This window comes from Nanorana parkeri, unplaced genomic scaffold (genome assembly GCF_000935625.1).
Source record: "Nanorana parkeri isolate BGI_ZX_2015 unplaced genomic scaffold, ASM93562v1 scaffold615, whole genome shotgun sequence".
NCBI lineage: Eukaryota > Metazoa > Chordata > Amphibia > Anura > Dicroglossidae > Nanorana > Nanorana parkeri.
Genome location: NW_017306883.1, coordinates 898,024 through 915,137, shown reverse-complemented (window position 1 = coordinate 915,137; position 17,114 = coordinate 898,024). Strand labels below are relative to the sequence as shown.

Genomic DNA, 17,114 nt, shown 5'->3' with positions numbered 1-17,114 from the left:
AGGAATAAAAATGTAATTCTTAAAAGCAAACTTCACCTAAAACTACAGTTAAACGCCAACCAAAAATATATTTATTTTTTATGCTACTAGGCATAAGTTCATGTTCTTTGCTTCCATTTGTTTGCTGCCAGTATTTATTCAATGCAAACTTTTGTCTGAAAACTTTGAAGGTTGGCCAACAGAGAAACAATCTAAAATGCAGTGTATAGCCTTTGCCCATGGTCAGCTGAGTGACAAAAGCCAATAATTTAAAGTAATGAATAACACAGCCCCCCCATCTATAAAACTGAGAGTTCACAGCAGCCAAATTATCAGTGTGTGTTAGGAAGAGCTGAGGATTTTGAAGTTTTTCTTAATTTAATTCTGGCATTGGTAAATGTCCCGCTTGGCAGTGCCCATCTTCCAATGCCCCCCTCCACACACACCCTCCATATACTTCAGTGGGATGCTCTGCAAAATTTGCAAACTTTGTACTTCATGCTATATTCCCAAAAATGTTGTCCACCCTCATTTCTTGTTCCAACTGTCACAAAGACATAGTAAGCGAAAATGCAAAAATTTACAGCCATCACCAGAGGGAGAAGAACCATTTCTACTGGGGACATCTCTTTCAGTGACAACTTTCAGATAATAATATAAGGCAACGTGTGTTCCGTGTGCCAAGAGACATCTAGAAAGGCTTCCAGAAAATATAGGATAAAAGTGTGCTAAGCCCATTGTAAGATTTTATTTGGAGACACTAGCCATGTGAGGAGCTGACTTTCAAAATACAGAGCAGCAGGAATACCAGAAGGTAGATAAAGCAAACTTTTATCAAAATGATAACTTCCTAACAATGGCCCAGTTCTTATACACTGCAATAATTTGCTGCAGTAAAGCACCAAGATAATGAATAAGTAGTTAAGTAGTAGATAGCGAACAAGCTTGATAGATGAGCCCGTTGAAAGTACAATGAGATGCAGGAATAAGTTGTACCCTGGCGCTGGGTTAGAGTGTCAGATTCCTCTTTCTGTTGTGACTGCAAAGGTAAACAAACGATAAAGTTAACAATGTAGCGTTGTTGGCAGGCATGAACCCGCAAGATCAAGATTGGCAATGAGTCTGGAACCAACCCATTCTTTTTGCTGTTTCCGGCTCACTTTCCTCACTACCCCAACTTTGTTATTGTGGAGGACAGCGGCGTCACTTGGGGGGTGCGGACCGCACCTGGGTGACACCTGCCAGGGGGTGACACTAGTGCACCACTAGGCTCCAGTCCGCTCCCAGAGCCCGGGGAGACAAGGGACTATTTTATCGACACTGCAAATTAATTCAGGATGGAGAGCGGGGAGCAGACAGGAGAACGTCCGTACTCACAGCACTTCCTCTCTCAGCTGTCACAAGCCGCGCTGCACAGGAGATCGAGCACAGAATTTTGCACCATACCGGGTGACACCAACCCTAGTGATGCCTCTAGAGGGCAGGGGTGACCTTAGAATTACACTGCATCCACAGAGGTAGACTGACTAAACTCTTGAACATATTATAACAAAGGCTGAGATAGATAGATAGATAGATAGATAGATAGATAGATAGATAGATAGATAGATCCACTGGGAAAGTCAGTTTGGCTAGCAAATGGAGCTATGTACCTGAAAAATGGGCAATTGCTGTAACCTTTCTTAATGGAGGAGGCATTTGCCTTTCTCAGTCTCTCCTAAACCTTAGGTAAGCCAGGGAATGTTGCTCTGCAGAGACACACTGTGTAGCAACAGCTTGACTGATGGATTTGTCGATTTAGTGCCTCTGTTAAAAACCCCAATAAACACACAGTCTGCGCGACGTGAATTTTAACGGCCACAGCAGACCTTTCATTAAACAAACCAACTTTAACAATAACCAAAGTAATAAACCAAATAATATACAAATAAATACTCTTAAGTTCGACTGTTGATCTGAGAAGGGGTCTTTGGGTGCCCAACAACCTGCTTCCTCCGTTGATTTTCCAGAAAGAACACCCCTTAGCCCTTGCAGTTCCAACCCATGAGGCTACTCCCGGACACCTGACCCCAACGTCCAATCAGGTAAGAACAGCTAATTCCCATCTTATTTTTTAACCCCTTATCCAGGGACTATTCCTCCCCCCAGTCATGTAGGCCCTCCGTTTAGTCTCTCTAGGTCTGTCTTTATTTTTATGCTTCTAAGCTTTTGTCAATGTGTTTGTGTTATCTAACCTCGGATGTGCCATAAAGTCAGTTCCAGATAGTTTGAGTCCAAAGCAGCAGTGTGGGCCCTCGCTACTTGTACATATCAAATCCCTATTTAAAGCAAAGTCAATATTAATATAATGGATAGTAAGACAGATTCAATCAACAGACATATAGCCACCAAAATACATAGATAATATGAGAGACATAGATAGAATATGTAGATAAATCGATCGACCGACCGATCGATCGTTCGGTAGATAGATCGATAGATAGATAGATAATGGATGTATAGATCAATAAGGAGAGAGAGGTACAGAAGCAGATAGCCTAACTAAACAGACATACGTACAAGAAGATAATCTAGATTGATAGACAGACAGGTAGATACTGCATATGAAGATAACTTTAAATAGTTTAGATGACTTTGCTGTTTAGGGGGGCTTAACATTATGTAATGTTAAAGCCCACACAGGCACAAGTCCTTTATGTAATGTTGCATGGTAAAGTAATTGGAGAGCCACAATCTCAGCATGTTGGGAAGTCTAGCTGTAGCATGGAACAATCCTGATTTTAGCATGAAATGTAATCATTTATGTCTCCTGTGAATCCTTTCCTTGTGCAAGCCCCAAGAAGCAGGGACAGCTGGTCACTTAATATCTTCATCCATCATCCAGAGAGTTTCTTAGTACCTGCTCTTCCATGTGTTGCCTGAAAGGCAGTATTCGCAGTGCATAAATCTTGCGCCTTCTGTTTAACAGGGTTGCACATGCAGCTCCCAACATCCCCCAGGGATGAGGCAGGATAATTGAAGGCAGGTGTTACACAGACAAGTGCTACAAGGATCTTGGCTGACTTTGCATGTTAAGGTTGATCTCATACCGCTATTTGCTTCTCCGGCTTGTTGGGTGGTTCGCCGATTTCTCTGGAGGCCCAGTGCCAGAATTGTTCTGGACTTCGACTCTCTGGATTTATTGTGCTCCCTTCCTGTCAGAGCTGCTCCGTCTCTTCCAGCAGACGATGTTATTCCACATGGATGAAATGAAATGTCATTATTCATCTGTCAGGCCTCGTCCAAGAACAGCTCGGAAAACTTCGACTTAACTCCAGCATTATATAGCTAATGTTAGGAGTACCATGTACTGTTCCTAATGTATAAACTGGGCAGAGATGTGCATATAGTCCATTATACAGAGAGAGAGGAGCAAAAAAAGAAAGACAAATTCACAAAAATATAGATATGTAATAGTGAAACAGGTAGGTTGATTTTTTTGTAATGAGGAATTTGGAATTTATGTATCACCAACATAGGCCGTGGCGATTAAATGCCACCCAGAATCACTCAACTGGGAAGAATGATAACATATCGTGAGGGCAGCTTGTCATGGGCAACAAAGCCCATAAAGCCCATAATTTACAAGGTACTGATGTAGAGAGCAGCCCTGACATGACCACATCAGCTCCACTCTCTGCATCAGTGAGGATGGCACAATCTGGAAAAGAGGCTAAGAGGCCCCTTGGATGTCACGTGACTCGCCTGAAGACATCTGGAAAACATGAGAATTAAAAAAAAAACACATAGCAAAAATTATACACAGGGGAAGGAGGTGGACATGGGCTTTAACTTTGAGCCCATATCCGTACACCTAGAACTGAACTGCAAGCAGACCAGGCAAACAGTTTTTCTTGCTCATCTACTCGAAGGATATACAGTAGGTGTACCAGAGCAAAGGGGGGCATACTATTCTTTATGCTTTTTCACCCCTGGGCTCTTTGTGCCATCTGATCCTGTCAGTGTAGGGCCGGTGCCTTCATTTGGAGTGTCCCAAGTTAAATTTAGTGTTGGCAGCCAGGATGTAGACAGCCAGAGCTCTGATTGTTTATGTTATCTGTCCTCTGTAGGTTTCTCCTAAGTTCAGGACATTAATTACTTCTGTTAAGTTGTCTCCAGTAGTTAGTGTGAGAGATAACAATGTATGAGTTATGAATATTTTCCCCTTAGTCTAACACTGATAATTTTGTCCAGTGGTGTGAGCTGGGGAAGGTGATAAATATTTTGTGCAAACTGCTAGAAGGGTCTTCTATCCTCTATCACTAAGTGTGCTATGCTATCTTTTTGCATGCACGTCAAATAAATAGACATATTCTATCTGCTTTTGGTGTGCCGGTGTCCATATTTTTCTGCATCATTGTTACGGTGGCCATCCGTCGACTACCGAGCACCCATGTTATTTTTGGATATGCGGTTAGGAGTGCAATGGGTACATGGACTGTATAGTGAAAGGATATTCTATCTTGGGCCTTGCACCAACTGTGGGCCAGTGTTGAAGGCCTAAGGGATTTCAGCTGAACTGTTGAAGGGTACATCAAGAGGTAGTGGAGCAGGAAGATGGATGGAGCTTTAGTAGGTATGGAGCACCTTAGGTGAAGACTTATGTGCTATAGAGTGTCTGAAGAGCTGGGTAGAAGCTGCTACTGGTGGACATTGCAAGAGGTTCTCACTACTCATCAGCTAGGGTACCTGTGACATCTTGCAAAGGGTTGGGGGCCTAGAATTTAAATAGATAAAAAGGAAGATAGATGACTGTATGGAGTATTCTTTATGAAGGCTCATGGGCTGAAGAATATCTTGGACAAGGGGTAGAAGCTGCTGGACATTGCAAAAAGTTCTCACTGATCATCAACTAAGGTGTCTTTGCCGTCTTGCAAAGGGCCAAGGGCCTAGAATTTACATAGAGAAAGATCCAAATTGGTCTTCAATTACAGACATTGACTGCTCTCATAGAGTCTTTGATCTGCTTGGCTGCTCTTAAAGAGCCAACGACATTAATGTCTTTTTTTGGTTACCCTGTGCCCTAAGCCTCTCTCCAGAGTTTAATGAGCAAAGTAAACCTTGACTAAATTCAAGTAACAGACACCCAAACATTCTTCTTACTCCACAATAAGTCAAGTATTCTTCCCTGAGAAGTGAAATGCTAACTTGCCAATTCATCTAGGGGATCACTCTCAATCACCCATAGGGAAGCTATTTCAGTAGCCAGCTGACTAGGGTAAAAGTGTGGCAGGACAAAACGTTTGGCCTAGGGCAGGAAGTTTAAACCCTGGCATTGGTTGGAATTGCTATGGAGCATAGTGTAAAGGCTCAAACAATTTCTACACTTTCTAATAGAAAATCTATTTTCACAGTCTTGGGCTGGGCCTCCAGTGGATCAGGAAGCTCCCAGAACCATCCCAGAGGAAGACCAATTTAACAGTCTGTGCGCTGTGCACAGTAGAAAGTGTATGGAAAGCCGGCAATAAGGCTGTGCATTATTAACCCAGCATGCAGCCTCAGGACAGTGACCAGATGCTTGATGGTATGACTTCACTGTTCCTTAATTTGCTCTAAACTTTGTCTCCAAATTGTATTGCTGATTCTGTGCCTTCCTATGAGCATAATGTCAGTGTGTTACAGCTGCCATACTGAGAGACTATCACCAAACTCCACTTGTTTAACCCTCAGGACCCAGAAGTCCATGCATCAGGGATTAAAATCAATAGAAGCCCACAGGTAAAGGAGGAAGAAGAGACTGCTACTGGGAGTGTGTGAGGCGTGGGGGCCACAGAACATCAGGTGAAGAAAGGGTAACACTGGCCATTCACTAAATAGAATAGAAAAAGGATTAACAGATAGATGGATATGTGATGGAGAGATAGATAGATAGATAGATAGATAGATAGATAGATAGATAGATAGATAGATAGATAATGAATAGACAGACAGATGGATACCTTTCTGTAGACACACCCGGGTGACACAATTGGAGGGGTGACACCAAAATGACTGACAGTAATTTTGGTGTCATCCCCTCAAAAAGTCGGGCACTCGGTCATGGACCGAGAGACCGACAGTGTCAGGAGAGAGGAGGGGACCAGGTGGCATACCTCATCCCGCCGGGTGAACGTCCCCTCCTCTCTCTGCTGGTGTCCATCACTAAGATGGTCGCCGATAGGCGTCAATTAGATGGCCGCGCATGCACGATGACGTCATCGCGCACGCACGTAGTGATGTCACGCGCATGCCTGATGACATCACGGCAGGGTGTCACCCAATCTCCGCTCCGGGTGACACCTGGCCTAGGGGACGCCCTTGGATAGACTCCTAACTTTCCGTAGGCACAAGATGAAATAATTGAAGGAAGCTCATGTCTTAGTGACGGTGCATCTGACTGCTCTATGAAGTGTAGGAAAGTCACAGAAGTTTGTTGGTAGTTTATTGAAAAAGATAGTTAAGAATAGAATAAAATGCGGTAACCCATGACATCTACATCCTGATTGGTTGTTCTGGGCCTCTGTTGTTCCCGGTCATTATTATTTGCACTGTTACATTTCACGTCTCCCCAGGCCGCCTGGTTTGGTACGGAGTAGATTTCAGACACATTTCCTTATGTGGAATCCAGATGTCGGTAATGTTATGAAGCCGCAGTGATCAGCGATCCGCGAGGACCTCTTCAGTCTTCTGTTAGCGCTTGATTGAGAAACACGGTATGATCCATCTCATTGACCGCAATATTAGCTTTACATAGGAACAGCCGCCATCACTGCGACATTAATCATGATCAAAGGGTCTGTTTTACACAGCTGAACAATATCCGTGAACATAGCGCGGGTTTATAATGAGATGAATAGCTTTCTCTACAATCTGTCTCCCTGCTCTGTAGTTGGCTGCTAGGATATGAATAAGAAGATCTCTGAAACCTAACCACACATGTTACAACGTGATTGTACAATCTCTTTGAGATCTGCCAACGTCTATGTGGATTGATTGACAGGATGCAAATTAAATTATGTGTTTAGTTAGAGCAGGGGTAGGCAACCTTGGCACTTCAGCTGTTGTGGAACTACAAGTCCCATGTGGAATTGCAAGACTCTGACAGCTACAAGTACGATGCTTCTGTAACGGTTACCTTTGGCAAACTTTATGTTCGGATACCGAATGCCAACCCCACTGGAATCAATGGCAGGCCAGTCTGTAAAATCAATAATGGCCATTTTCCTGTCAATTAGGCTAGGGATTGTCAAACCAATGGCATGGATGGAGGGCTGGGCACTGCTTTGAGGTACATGTGCTAATGCAAACCAAATAAAGTAACATTTTGTCCAGAGCCAGCAATTTTAATAATGCTTAAAGTGAAAGTTTAAAATGTCCTATTCCTTTAAATACCCCTCATGGGGGGTGTCCTAATCCTGCTGTGCAGCGACTCATCTGTTCAATGTGTACAATGTATTACAGCAACACTGACATTTACAGAGAAAATAAAGACATTTAAAGTAAATTACCGGTAAATTACATTTTTCTTTCCTGCACGAAACACTCCCAAAATACATACCAGACCCATTTAAAAAAAAATTAGTTTTTTTCCCAAATAAATAATTTTATCAAAAGTCTGGACTTTTTTTGGTATGACTTTTAAGGGGAACCCTACGCAGTTTTTTTTTTTAAAAAATTGGTCCCTCCTAACATTCCTACCAGACTTAAAGGGTCTGGTATTGTTTGGGAGGGGTAACCGCACACTTTAAGAGTAAAAAAAAAATAAATCATTTTTTGTAGAAATGTCAGCTTTGCTGCAGCAGGTTCTAGACATCGTACAGATCCGCCACTTCACAGGCAGGTTAAGGGGACCCCCAGGCACGATCTTTGAAGACATTTTTCATTTTTATTCTTGCCCTTTCAGTGATGTTAAAATCAATTCTCCTTTCTCCTTTAAATGCTTGTTTCTTTTTTTGTTTTTTTGTCATTGATTCCTGTCCCCCAGAGCAGTACCCGGACCCCCATACACCTTTTATGGCCAATCACTTGCATATAAGCCCTCTTACAGGGGACAATAATTTTCGAACGTTCGACCCCCATTGACTTGCATTAGGTTCGAGGTCATATTCAAACTATTCGGCTGTTCGGAAGTTCGAATACGAACCGAACACGGGGTGTTTGGCCCATTACTACTGAGGATAGACAGAGGCAGTTTAGAGTTGCAGATGGGTAAAAGTTATACATTTTTCCAGCTATGTAGATTAGAGGACAGCAAGGGGCTGGTAAACATTTTAAGATGATCATTCACGCTACAATCTAACTGTACGATGTTAGTAGAAACTCCTTTAGACCTACCAAAACCAGGGTTATTGGGGTAATATGAATCCCTTGCCACCAACTCCTGCTGGCCCTTTAAGTGGATCATAATGGAGTTTGAGGTGGGCTTCCCAATCATGTTATCATAGTGATTGGCTGTTTATGATCAGGTGGCAATCCTACTGGCTCCTGATAGTAAACAGAGACTGGAAGCCAGTGAGCATGCTCTCAGCATAGAAGAGTGGGCTGGCTGATATATATTTTATTACAGGTATTTTTAGAGCGCCGTCAATTTATGAAACACTTTGCACAGTGCATATTCACTTCAGTCCCTGCCCTCAAGGAGCTTACTATCTAAAGTCCCTATCTCACATGTACACATACGAGGGCCAATTTAGACCAGAGCCAATTAACCTACCAGCATGTCTTGGGAGTGTGGGAGGAAACCAGGAGTACCAGGAGGAAATTTAATAAGCACAGGGGGAACATGTAAACTACATGCAGATAGTGTCCTGATCAGGACATATATATGCCCACAACTGGCGTTGAGGCCCTAACCTTTATGTACGTTAAACCAGTGGGAAGGTGTTATTTTGTATCGAATCGGGCAATATACATAATGGATCTAATGGGGTTTGTACAGGCCAAATGCAAAACATGTGGTTGGTTTTAAAATTTCGGTGCGCCTTCAGCCATTTTCCAAACTTCAAGAATGAATTAATGGTAAAATGTAACATTTCTCGAGTTTACAGTTAGCCAAGTCTGCTTTTGTGAGAGAGACAATTGCTATTATGATGATGATATTTTCCGTAGGTGGCAGAGAACAGAGAATATTATGCTGTTCTCACAATTATATTCTGAGGTGCCGAGGACTCTCACAGGGTATTCCAGGCTCACACAATATGCTTTGCTTTCAAAACATATCAGATTTCCTGGGAAAGGGAAATAAATATCCATTTTGTTTTACCTTTGTGGTCGAAATGTGCTCTCCACCTGGCAAATCTCATTACTGGATCAGCTGAGAACTCGGTTTGGCTTATGTAAATGGACGCCTGTGGTGCTGCGATATACATAATGCTGGGAGATGGCAGACAGTGGACACTGCAAATGGTTCTACTGTTCATATAAAGGTCGAGGTGTATACTGTCATGCTTAAAGTGCACATATCCTCAGTGTCCCCTTACCATGTCTTAACCTAGCCCACCCACAGATTATTATTATTACAGATATTTATATAGCACCGTCAATGTATGCAGCACGTTACATGTGCACATTCACATCAGTCCCTGCCCTTAAGGAGTACATAATCTAAAGTCTTTGTCTACTAAGCACACAAACTGTAGGCACTATATAAATCCTGTATAATACTAATAATAATTATTATAATAATGCTAGGGCCAATGTAGACAGGAACCAATTAACCTACCAGCATGTCTTTGGGGTGTGGGAGGAACCAAGCTACCTGGAGGAAACCCACGCAAGCACAAGGAGAAGATGCAAACTTCATGCAGTAAGGCAGCCTTTCTCAACCAGGGTGGCATGGCACCTGGAGATCCTTCTGGCTTCCTCATGGGTGCCTTGACATTTTTGCCCACCACCAGCACCATGGAAATAAATGTTGTTAATCCAGGAAGGGAAATCCATTTGCCACTGTCCATTCCTGCTTAGCCTCCCACCCCCTCCCAAACTGCTGCAGATCTTGATGAGATGGTAGGGCATGATGCAAAGGAGAGATTGAGTCATCTGATGGGAAGGGGGTTTGTGATATGAAAAGGGAACTTTCATGTGAAGGGGGAGGGGGGCTCTTATGTGGAGAGGGAACCCCACTTTTTTTTCCCCTCCTTAAAATGTATAACAGACTCTTCTGGTATGATTTAGCAGGGGCCACACATAGTTTTTTTACATTTATGTTGTTTTCCGTCTTAGACTGGGGTGCCTCAAGATTTTGCAAACTTTTAAAGGGTGCCCTGACTGAAAAAAGATTGAGAAACGCTGCACTACAGGATCAAATATCTACGGGGGTTATTCACTAAGTTGCCGAGGGCAGCCGAGTGAATAACCAAGCCGAAGTGAAGTGAGCCGAAAAACTTTCGGCTATTCACTTCAGCCTTGTATGGCTGATTGTAGCCATACATCCATACATCTGATGGCTTAGGCTGGCTTCAGTTCAGCCGAACATGCTCAGCTCATGTGATTTTAGGAGTTCATGGCAATAAAAAATCTTTTTATTACCAGTATGTATTGGTACCTTAAAATATATTTACACTTTTCCAGCCAAATTGAGTTGACACCTTTTTGTTATATTTATTGCATGTTCCTATTCACATAGCATAACTTATAATATTTTATAATTGCTGTTTATATTTTTTAATGCTCAAAAGTGTAAAAAATGATAGTGACATATACAAATATAAAAAATAATAAAACATAAAACAAGCATCCTTATGCTATCCAAAACTAAAACAAAAAGGTTTGCCTTTATATACACTTTAACTCTTTCCATCTCTATCCAAAGCTACAGCCAGTGGGAATTAGACTTGAAGTCTAAAGTTGGGTATACACAGTTATATTTTCTTTGTTCAACCTGCAGGCTGAATGAAGAAAATATAACGGATTCCTCCATCACCGCTTATGAGTGTGGATGGAGGAATCCCCTACTGTTTAGCATTGTATTCTGACCACTGTCAGAATTCCCGAAACAAGCTGATTGACTGGATACCCCTTTCGTCCAAAGATTTTCCAACCTGCTCCTTTGATCAGCTGATCGAGGGATGGCAGGCGGAAGGGTGCCAACAGGGGCACCCACTGTGTGAATTTTGTCCGGTTCTTGATGAACTGGCCAAAATTCACACAGTGGGTGCCCCTGTTGGCACCCCTCCATCCATCATCTCCCGATCAGGGATTGACATAGTGTATAGCATAGTGTAGAGCAAAGGATGGACGAATCCCAGGAGCCAGGTCACCAAAGCTCCTTACAAATTACAGCTGGCACCCAACTTTTAAGATTTTCTCTAGTTGTTGTTAATGGAGCTGGCTCCTAAATAGATCCTGATGGCTCCTGGATTGGACAGACTGGCTCCTAAATCCCATATTCATTTGTCCAACCCTGGTGTATATCCTACTTGAGTATGTGGTTGGCCATTATTCAAACTCTTCCAATTTTACTGAAATAACTTCTTTGTTGAATAGTCAGGGAAAGGGGAAAAATGGCTCCAGCTTTGCTGAAATTAAGAATAGCATTAATTGTTATTTTTGCTGTTAATAGACATCATGAGCCACTGTACAGCCTACCTAATAGGCCCCTCCCTAGAGGGGTTTTCTGTATTGTAAGGTCACAGGCTGCCCCCGCTGAGCCTGGACTCTCCTGGCTGACCCAACGGGGCTCGGGCCCAGTACAGGTAGACTGCCTGTACCTCCCTATCAGCGGCACTGGCTATTGTTATTACAAACCTTGTCACCAGGCCACAAAAATCCCTTCAATTCCACAACCGCAGTCACTCCATAAAATGTTATCATTTCTGATGTTACCACAAGTGACACAAACACATTCTGTACAGGTTGTGTGTTAATATATATAACGAGGAGTTCCTTACCTGCTGTTATGGACGCCAACCTGACGTAGTCAAACCCCCTCACGAATGACTCATAAGGCGAGCTCTCTAAAACACTGACACCTAAAAAAACAAAAGAAGCTCAATTATTGGAAATTGCCCATTGTCCTCCTCTATTGTCTTTATTTCCGCTTTGCATTCTGCAATTGCTGGTTTTATGTAAAGCAGAATCACACTGTGCAATGTACAGCAATGTAGACCTATGGGGCAATAAAAGTGGCGTTCAGCTGACTGCATTCACTGACAGAAAAAACGTTTGAATAAGTTCATGGAAGGTTAGGTGTAAAGTTCCATCATCTGTTACAGGAAGAACTATCACTACCGCCATGGCTGTGAAGCTTTAGAACAAAGGTGGGCAACTCCGGCCCTCCAGCTTTGCTTTAACTAAAAATCCAAACATGCCTCTGCCTTTGGGAGTCATACCTGTAACTGCAATGCCTTATGGGACTTGTAGTTACACAATAGCTGGAGGGCTGGAGTGGCCCACCCCTGCTTTAGACCCTCTTTATACTTGGTGCTGTTAAAGCTGAACTAAAACTTTTATTTCAAATATATTCCTCAATAGCCACAAAGGATATACATCCACTGTATGTGTACCAAATGCAAACTAAGATATTGAGTTATATCTCTTATATCTCTGTGCAGAGAGCAGAGCTGTAGGAGGGACCCAACATGTCTGCATAATACTGCAGGAAACGGGCGGAGACAAGACCAGTCACCCTGCAGAAAGAGAGAGAGCAGCAGTGACTGGTCTTTATTACAGGACGGGGCAGAGATATGACTAATTACCCTACACAAGGAGAGAGAGCACCAGTGAGCGGTCTTTATTACAGGAGGGAGCAGAGACAAGACCAGTCACCCTGTACAAGGAGAGAGAGAGCAGCAGTGAGCTGTCTTTATTACAGGAGGGACGAAGACAAGACCAGTCACCCTGTACAAGGAGAGAGAGCAGCAGTGACAGCTCTTTATTACAGGAAGCTCCAAATCTCACACTGGATTACTACACAGATCTGGAAGAAATACACAAAGCTCACCAAGCTTCAAGGAAGCAGTCACATGACTCTTGTATGGGGACAATATTTGCTTATTGCGGCATTCAGCTTTTCAATTTCATGGCCTTCACACATCTACCACAGAGAGGAATGGGGGTCATGGAAAACGCACAATGCAGGCACATTATACTAGTATGGTGTGTACTATACTCTCTCTCCCTCTGGAACGGGAGAACCGATTCATGTGAAAAAGGTATTTAAGAAATGTGCATTTTGAAGGAATGGGAGGGGAATATATGTTCTGCTTTTTTTTTCCATGCAGTGCCATTTACATCTCTGTATGATGCAATAGCTGCAGAATATGCAGAGATGTGACTGCTGCCAGCGTCTATAATGGCACAAATCTCATCTGTGTACACAATGGCATCCATTCAAAGAGTAAAGGTATTTTTCTGTACTTGCAGCAAGGGGAAATGTGCATATATTGCAGAGGTGTACTGAATACATGTTTTTTCTATTTTGGCCGGACAAGCAATATATGGCTGGACAAGAAACTATAGACAATAAATTTTGGCCAGACAAGAAACTATATTGGCTTCTGGTCAAGTGATTATTTTTAACTTTATATTTTTTTATTGTCACTTTGGTTTTTTTTGTTGCAATATTTGTATTATAAACATTTAAAAGATGACAAAGGATCCCTTGAGCACTGTGGTTAAGCTATAAAAGAGCACAGCAGTAGTTGTCTCCTATTAGGTACACTGTTTGAAACCTGCAATGGAGTTGTAAGGGGGAACAGGATGGGAGGAGGAGGGGACATTGTTTTGCGCAGGGATTAGTAGCTATACAGGAAACATGTGACATGAGTACCTTCTACTGGCTGGATATGATTACATATCATTTATGTTCAATATTTAATATCAGCTTAATATTATTTTGTTCAATTTTATTTTTTTGGTCCAGACTATTGTAAATAAATAGAGGAAAGTATGCACAAAACCACAACACATTTCCTTTAATTGCCCCTTAAATGCAAACTTTTATACATGGTCTTAGATCCTATCATGCCAGCATGCCAAGAGCTGCATGTCGAGGCTGACCCATGGTTTTCAGTGCATTGAGAACCACTACCCATAATAATTCCATGATTGCATCTGGAAACACTTATATAGAATTCTGCACCCACCTTCCATCAGTGTGTGGTGGATGCTCCAGTATATGTTCAGGCAGTTCTTCTCCTTTTTCATCCCTCGTTTGCACTTGCAGCCATGCAGCTGGCTGGAGTGGAGAGCGTCCACGGTGCGCTTGCACTGGCTCTTGGCGTTGGGCGCCAGCTTGTTGGCTCCGTTCCCTGCTATGCACTGACGCAGTGTCCGTAAGTTGAAGCTGCAGCCGGGATTATTCTTGCAGGCCTCGCCGGCCTGGAGACAGTCTCTGCTTGTAGATGGCGCTCCTGATGTCCTCTCTGAAAGTAATTAGAACAATCAAAATTTAGCTTAGCATGTCGACATTAACCAAATACTTTGATCATTATAAATTCTGGATGATGTCAGATCACCTCATTACAGTCAGATCACTTCTTCTCAGAAATAAATAATACTATCCAGAAATGTCATCACTGATCCTCAAATATACATTTTATTTTACAAACGTGATATTACCTCCTCTCATAAATAAGTTACACTGTACAGGAATTACATCACTGCGTGCTAAAACATTTAAATTACATGTTACAGGAGAGACATCACAGTCTGATATCACTGCACCCCGATATCAGGTATATGTTACAGGAAAGACGTCACTGCTGTCCAGATGTCATATATCACAGGAAAGACGTCACTGTTGTCCTGATGTTTCGTATTACAGGAAAGACGTCACTGTTGTCCTGATGTTTCGTATTACAGGAAAGACGTCACTAGTATCCAGATGTCATATATTACAGGAAAGATGTCACTGCTGTCTTGATGTCATATATTACAGAAAAGACGTCACTGCTGTCCAGATGTCTTATATTACAGGAAAGACCCCACAATATTACAGGAATTATGTCACTGGTGTCCTGATGTGATATATTACAAGAATGATGTCACCGCTGTCCAGATGTCATATATATCAGGTGTAACATCGCTGCCCTCTAAATATGTTTTACAGGACCGGGATCACTGCTGTTGACATATATAAATTATATTTTATTTGCCTTCACTATCCTCTAAATATGGTATATTTTAAAGGTGACATCACTACTCTTTAAATATATCAGATTGTACAGTAATGACAGCACAGCTGTAAGATATAAGTTCTATTTCACAATAGTGACATCACTACTTTCAAATTATTGGTGATATCGCTACTCTCCAAATATGCCATTTTTTCCAGGAGTGACATCACTGTCCTATCGTATAAATGATATTGTAGAAGAGTGACATCACTGTCCTATTGTATAAATGATATTGTAGAAGAGTGACATCACTGTCCTATCGTATAGATTAGTGGTTCTCAACCTGTGTAACCTCAGGACCCACATTTGTCCTCGGTCATTAAGTCATGACCCAAGTCGCACCGCATTGGATCGCACTTCATTGTGAAGCCGTGCGTTCTGGGGCGGGCAGGCGATCGAGCTGTGGGTGGGAGGTGTGTTTGGGGTGCCATTCAAATGAATGGCAATGCAACACACCTCCCACACCAGAATGCGCAGTAGGTGCGATTGCATGGTAGTGGTGCCGGGAGCCAGAATGTGATATCACTCCAGTCCAGGCACGTCCTACAGGGCACATGAGGGAGCTGTAAGCAATGCACGTAGGCATGGAGCTCCCTCGCAGTCATAGCCCCACCTCAAGCTGACACTCTGCACTGGGCAGCATATTTTGAATGGCTGCTTGGTGTGAGAACTGACAGTGTTGCGCTAGGGGGAGGCTGAGGAGCCTCTCACCTGGAAAAGTTGAAGGCCTGCAGTGACCCACTGAACACGGGGTCGCGACCCACTTTTGGGTCACGACCCACCAGTTGAGAACCAAGGATATAGATGATATTGTAGAAGAGTGACATCACTGTCCTATCATACTGTATAAATGATATTGTAGAAGAGTGACATCACTGTCCTATTATATAAATGATATTGTAGAAGAGTGACATCACTGTCCTATTATATAAATGATTTTGTAGAAGAGTGACATCACTGTCTTATTATATAAATGATATTGTAGAAGAGTGACATCACTGTCCTATTATATAAATGATTTTGTAGAAGAGTGACATCACTGTCCTATTATATAAATGATTTTGTAGAAGAGTGACATCACTGTCCTATTATATAAATGATTTTGTAGAAGAGTGACATCACTGTCCTATTATATAAATGATTTTGTAGAAGAGTGACATCACTGTCCTATTATATAAATGATTTTGTAGAAGAGTGACATCACTGGTTATCTGTATAAGTTGTATTTTGCAGGCGTGATATCACTGTTACAGGAACGACATCACTGCACATCAACTGTGTTATGTTTTACAGGCGAGACATAACTGTTCTCTAGATATAAGTTACATTTTACTAGTGGAGTGGATGTACTACTCTCTAAATATGTTACGTTTTACAGGAAAGAACTCGCTGCCGTCCAAACGTGTTATATTTTACAGGAGCGACATCTCAGCTCTACAGATGTAAGTTATTATTTATAAGAAAAACATCAGAATTTTCCAAATCTGTTTGCACAGGAGCGGCCTCGTGACTCTGCTGCCATTACACAAATACACACATTACAAATGCAACACGGGAAGCATATTTTGTGCTGATGGCCACATACCGGGCGGGCAAAGCGCCACACCATTCAGCGCACAGACAATTGGCAATATGAGATGTGCAGCTAATCTCCTCTCCGGTGAATTGACAGCGATGAATTTAAATGCCTGGCTGAATTATGCACGGCGTTGATATGGACGCCGGCAGTAAGAAGGTGGCGGAGGAAGATCCTAATTCTTGGAAGCAGAAGCCTGGTTTTGGCACGTCAGGCTCATCACGCCGAGCGCCATCCCGAGAACAACCGCAGATTACTAATGCCTTAGCAGTTGTGTCTGCAAAGCATGAAAAATGCATTTGCTCGAATTAAAAATGTAGTGTTTCTTACACACTGGCTCGGCTTCAATTATAAAATCTCTGTTATTACACTTTATAAAGGGACGTCTAATTGACCCCAGTGGGACGGCTTTTACAGATAGGGGG

At 42.4% G+C, this 17,114-nt stretch overlaps 1 protein-coding gene across 1 annotated transcript in view; it reads right to left on the bottom strand.

Moving 5' to 3' along the window:
• The window catches only part of LOC108792216 (GDNF family receptor alpha-4-like), a 387,381-nt gene that overhangs the window by 24,355 nt on the left and 345,912 nt on the right, over positions 1–17,114 (bottom strand). The window contains exons 3-4 of the mRNA XM_018562938.1: positions 14,082–14,360; positions 11,886–11,966 (exon numbers count right to left, since the gene is read on the bottom strand). Coding sequence (XP_018418440.1) covers positions 11,886–11,966; positions 14,082–14,360 — 360 coding nt within the window. The remainder of the gene's footprint in view (positions 1–11,885; positions 11,967–14,081; positions 14,361–17,114) is intronic.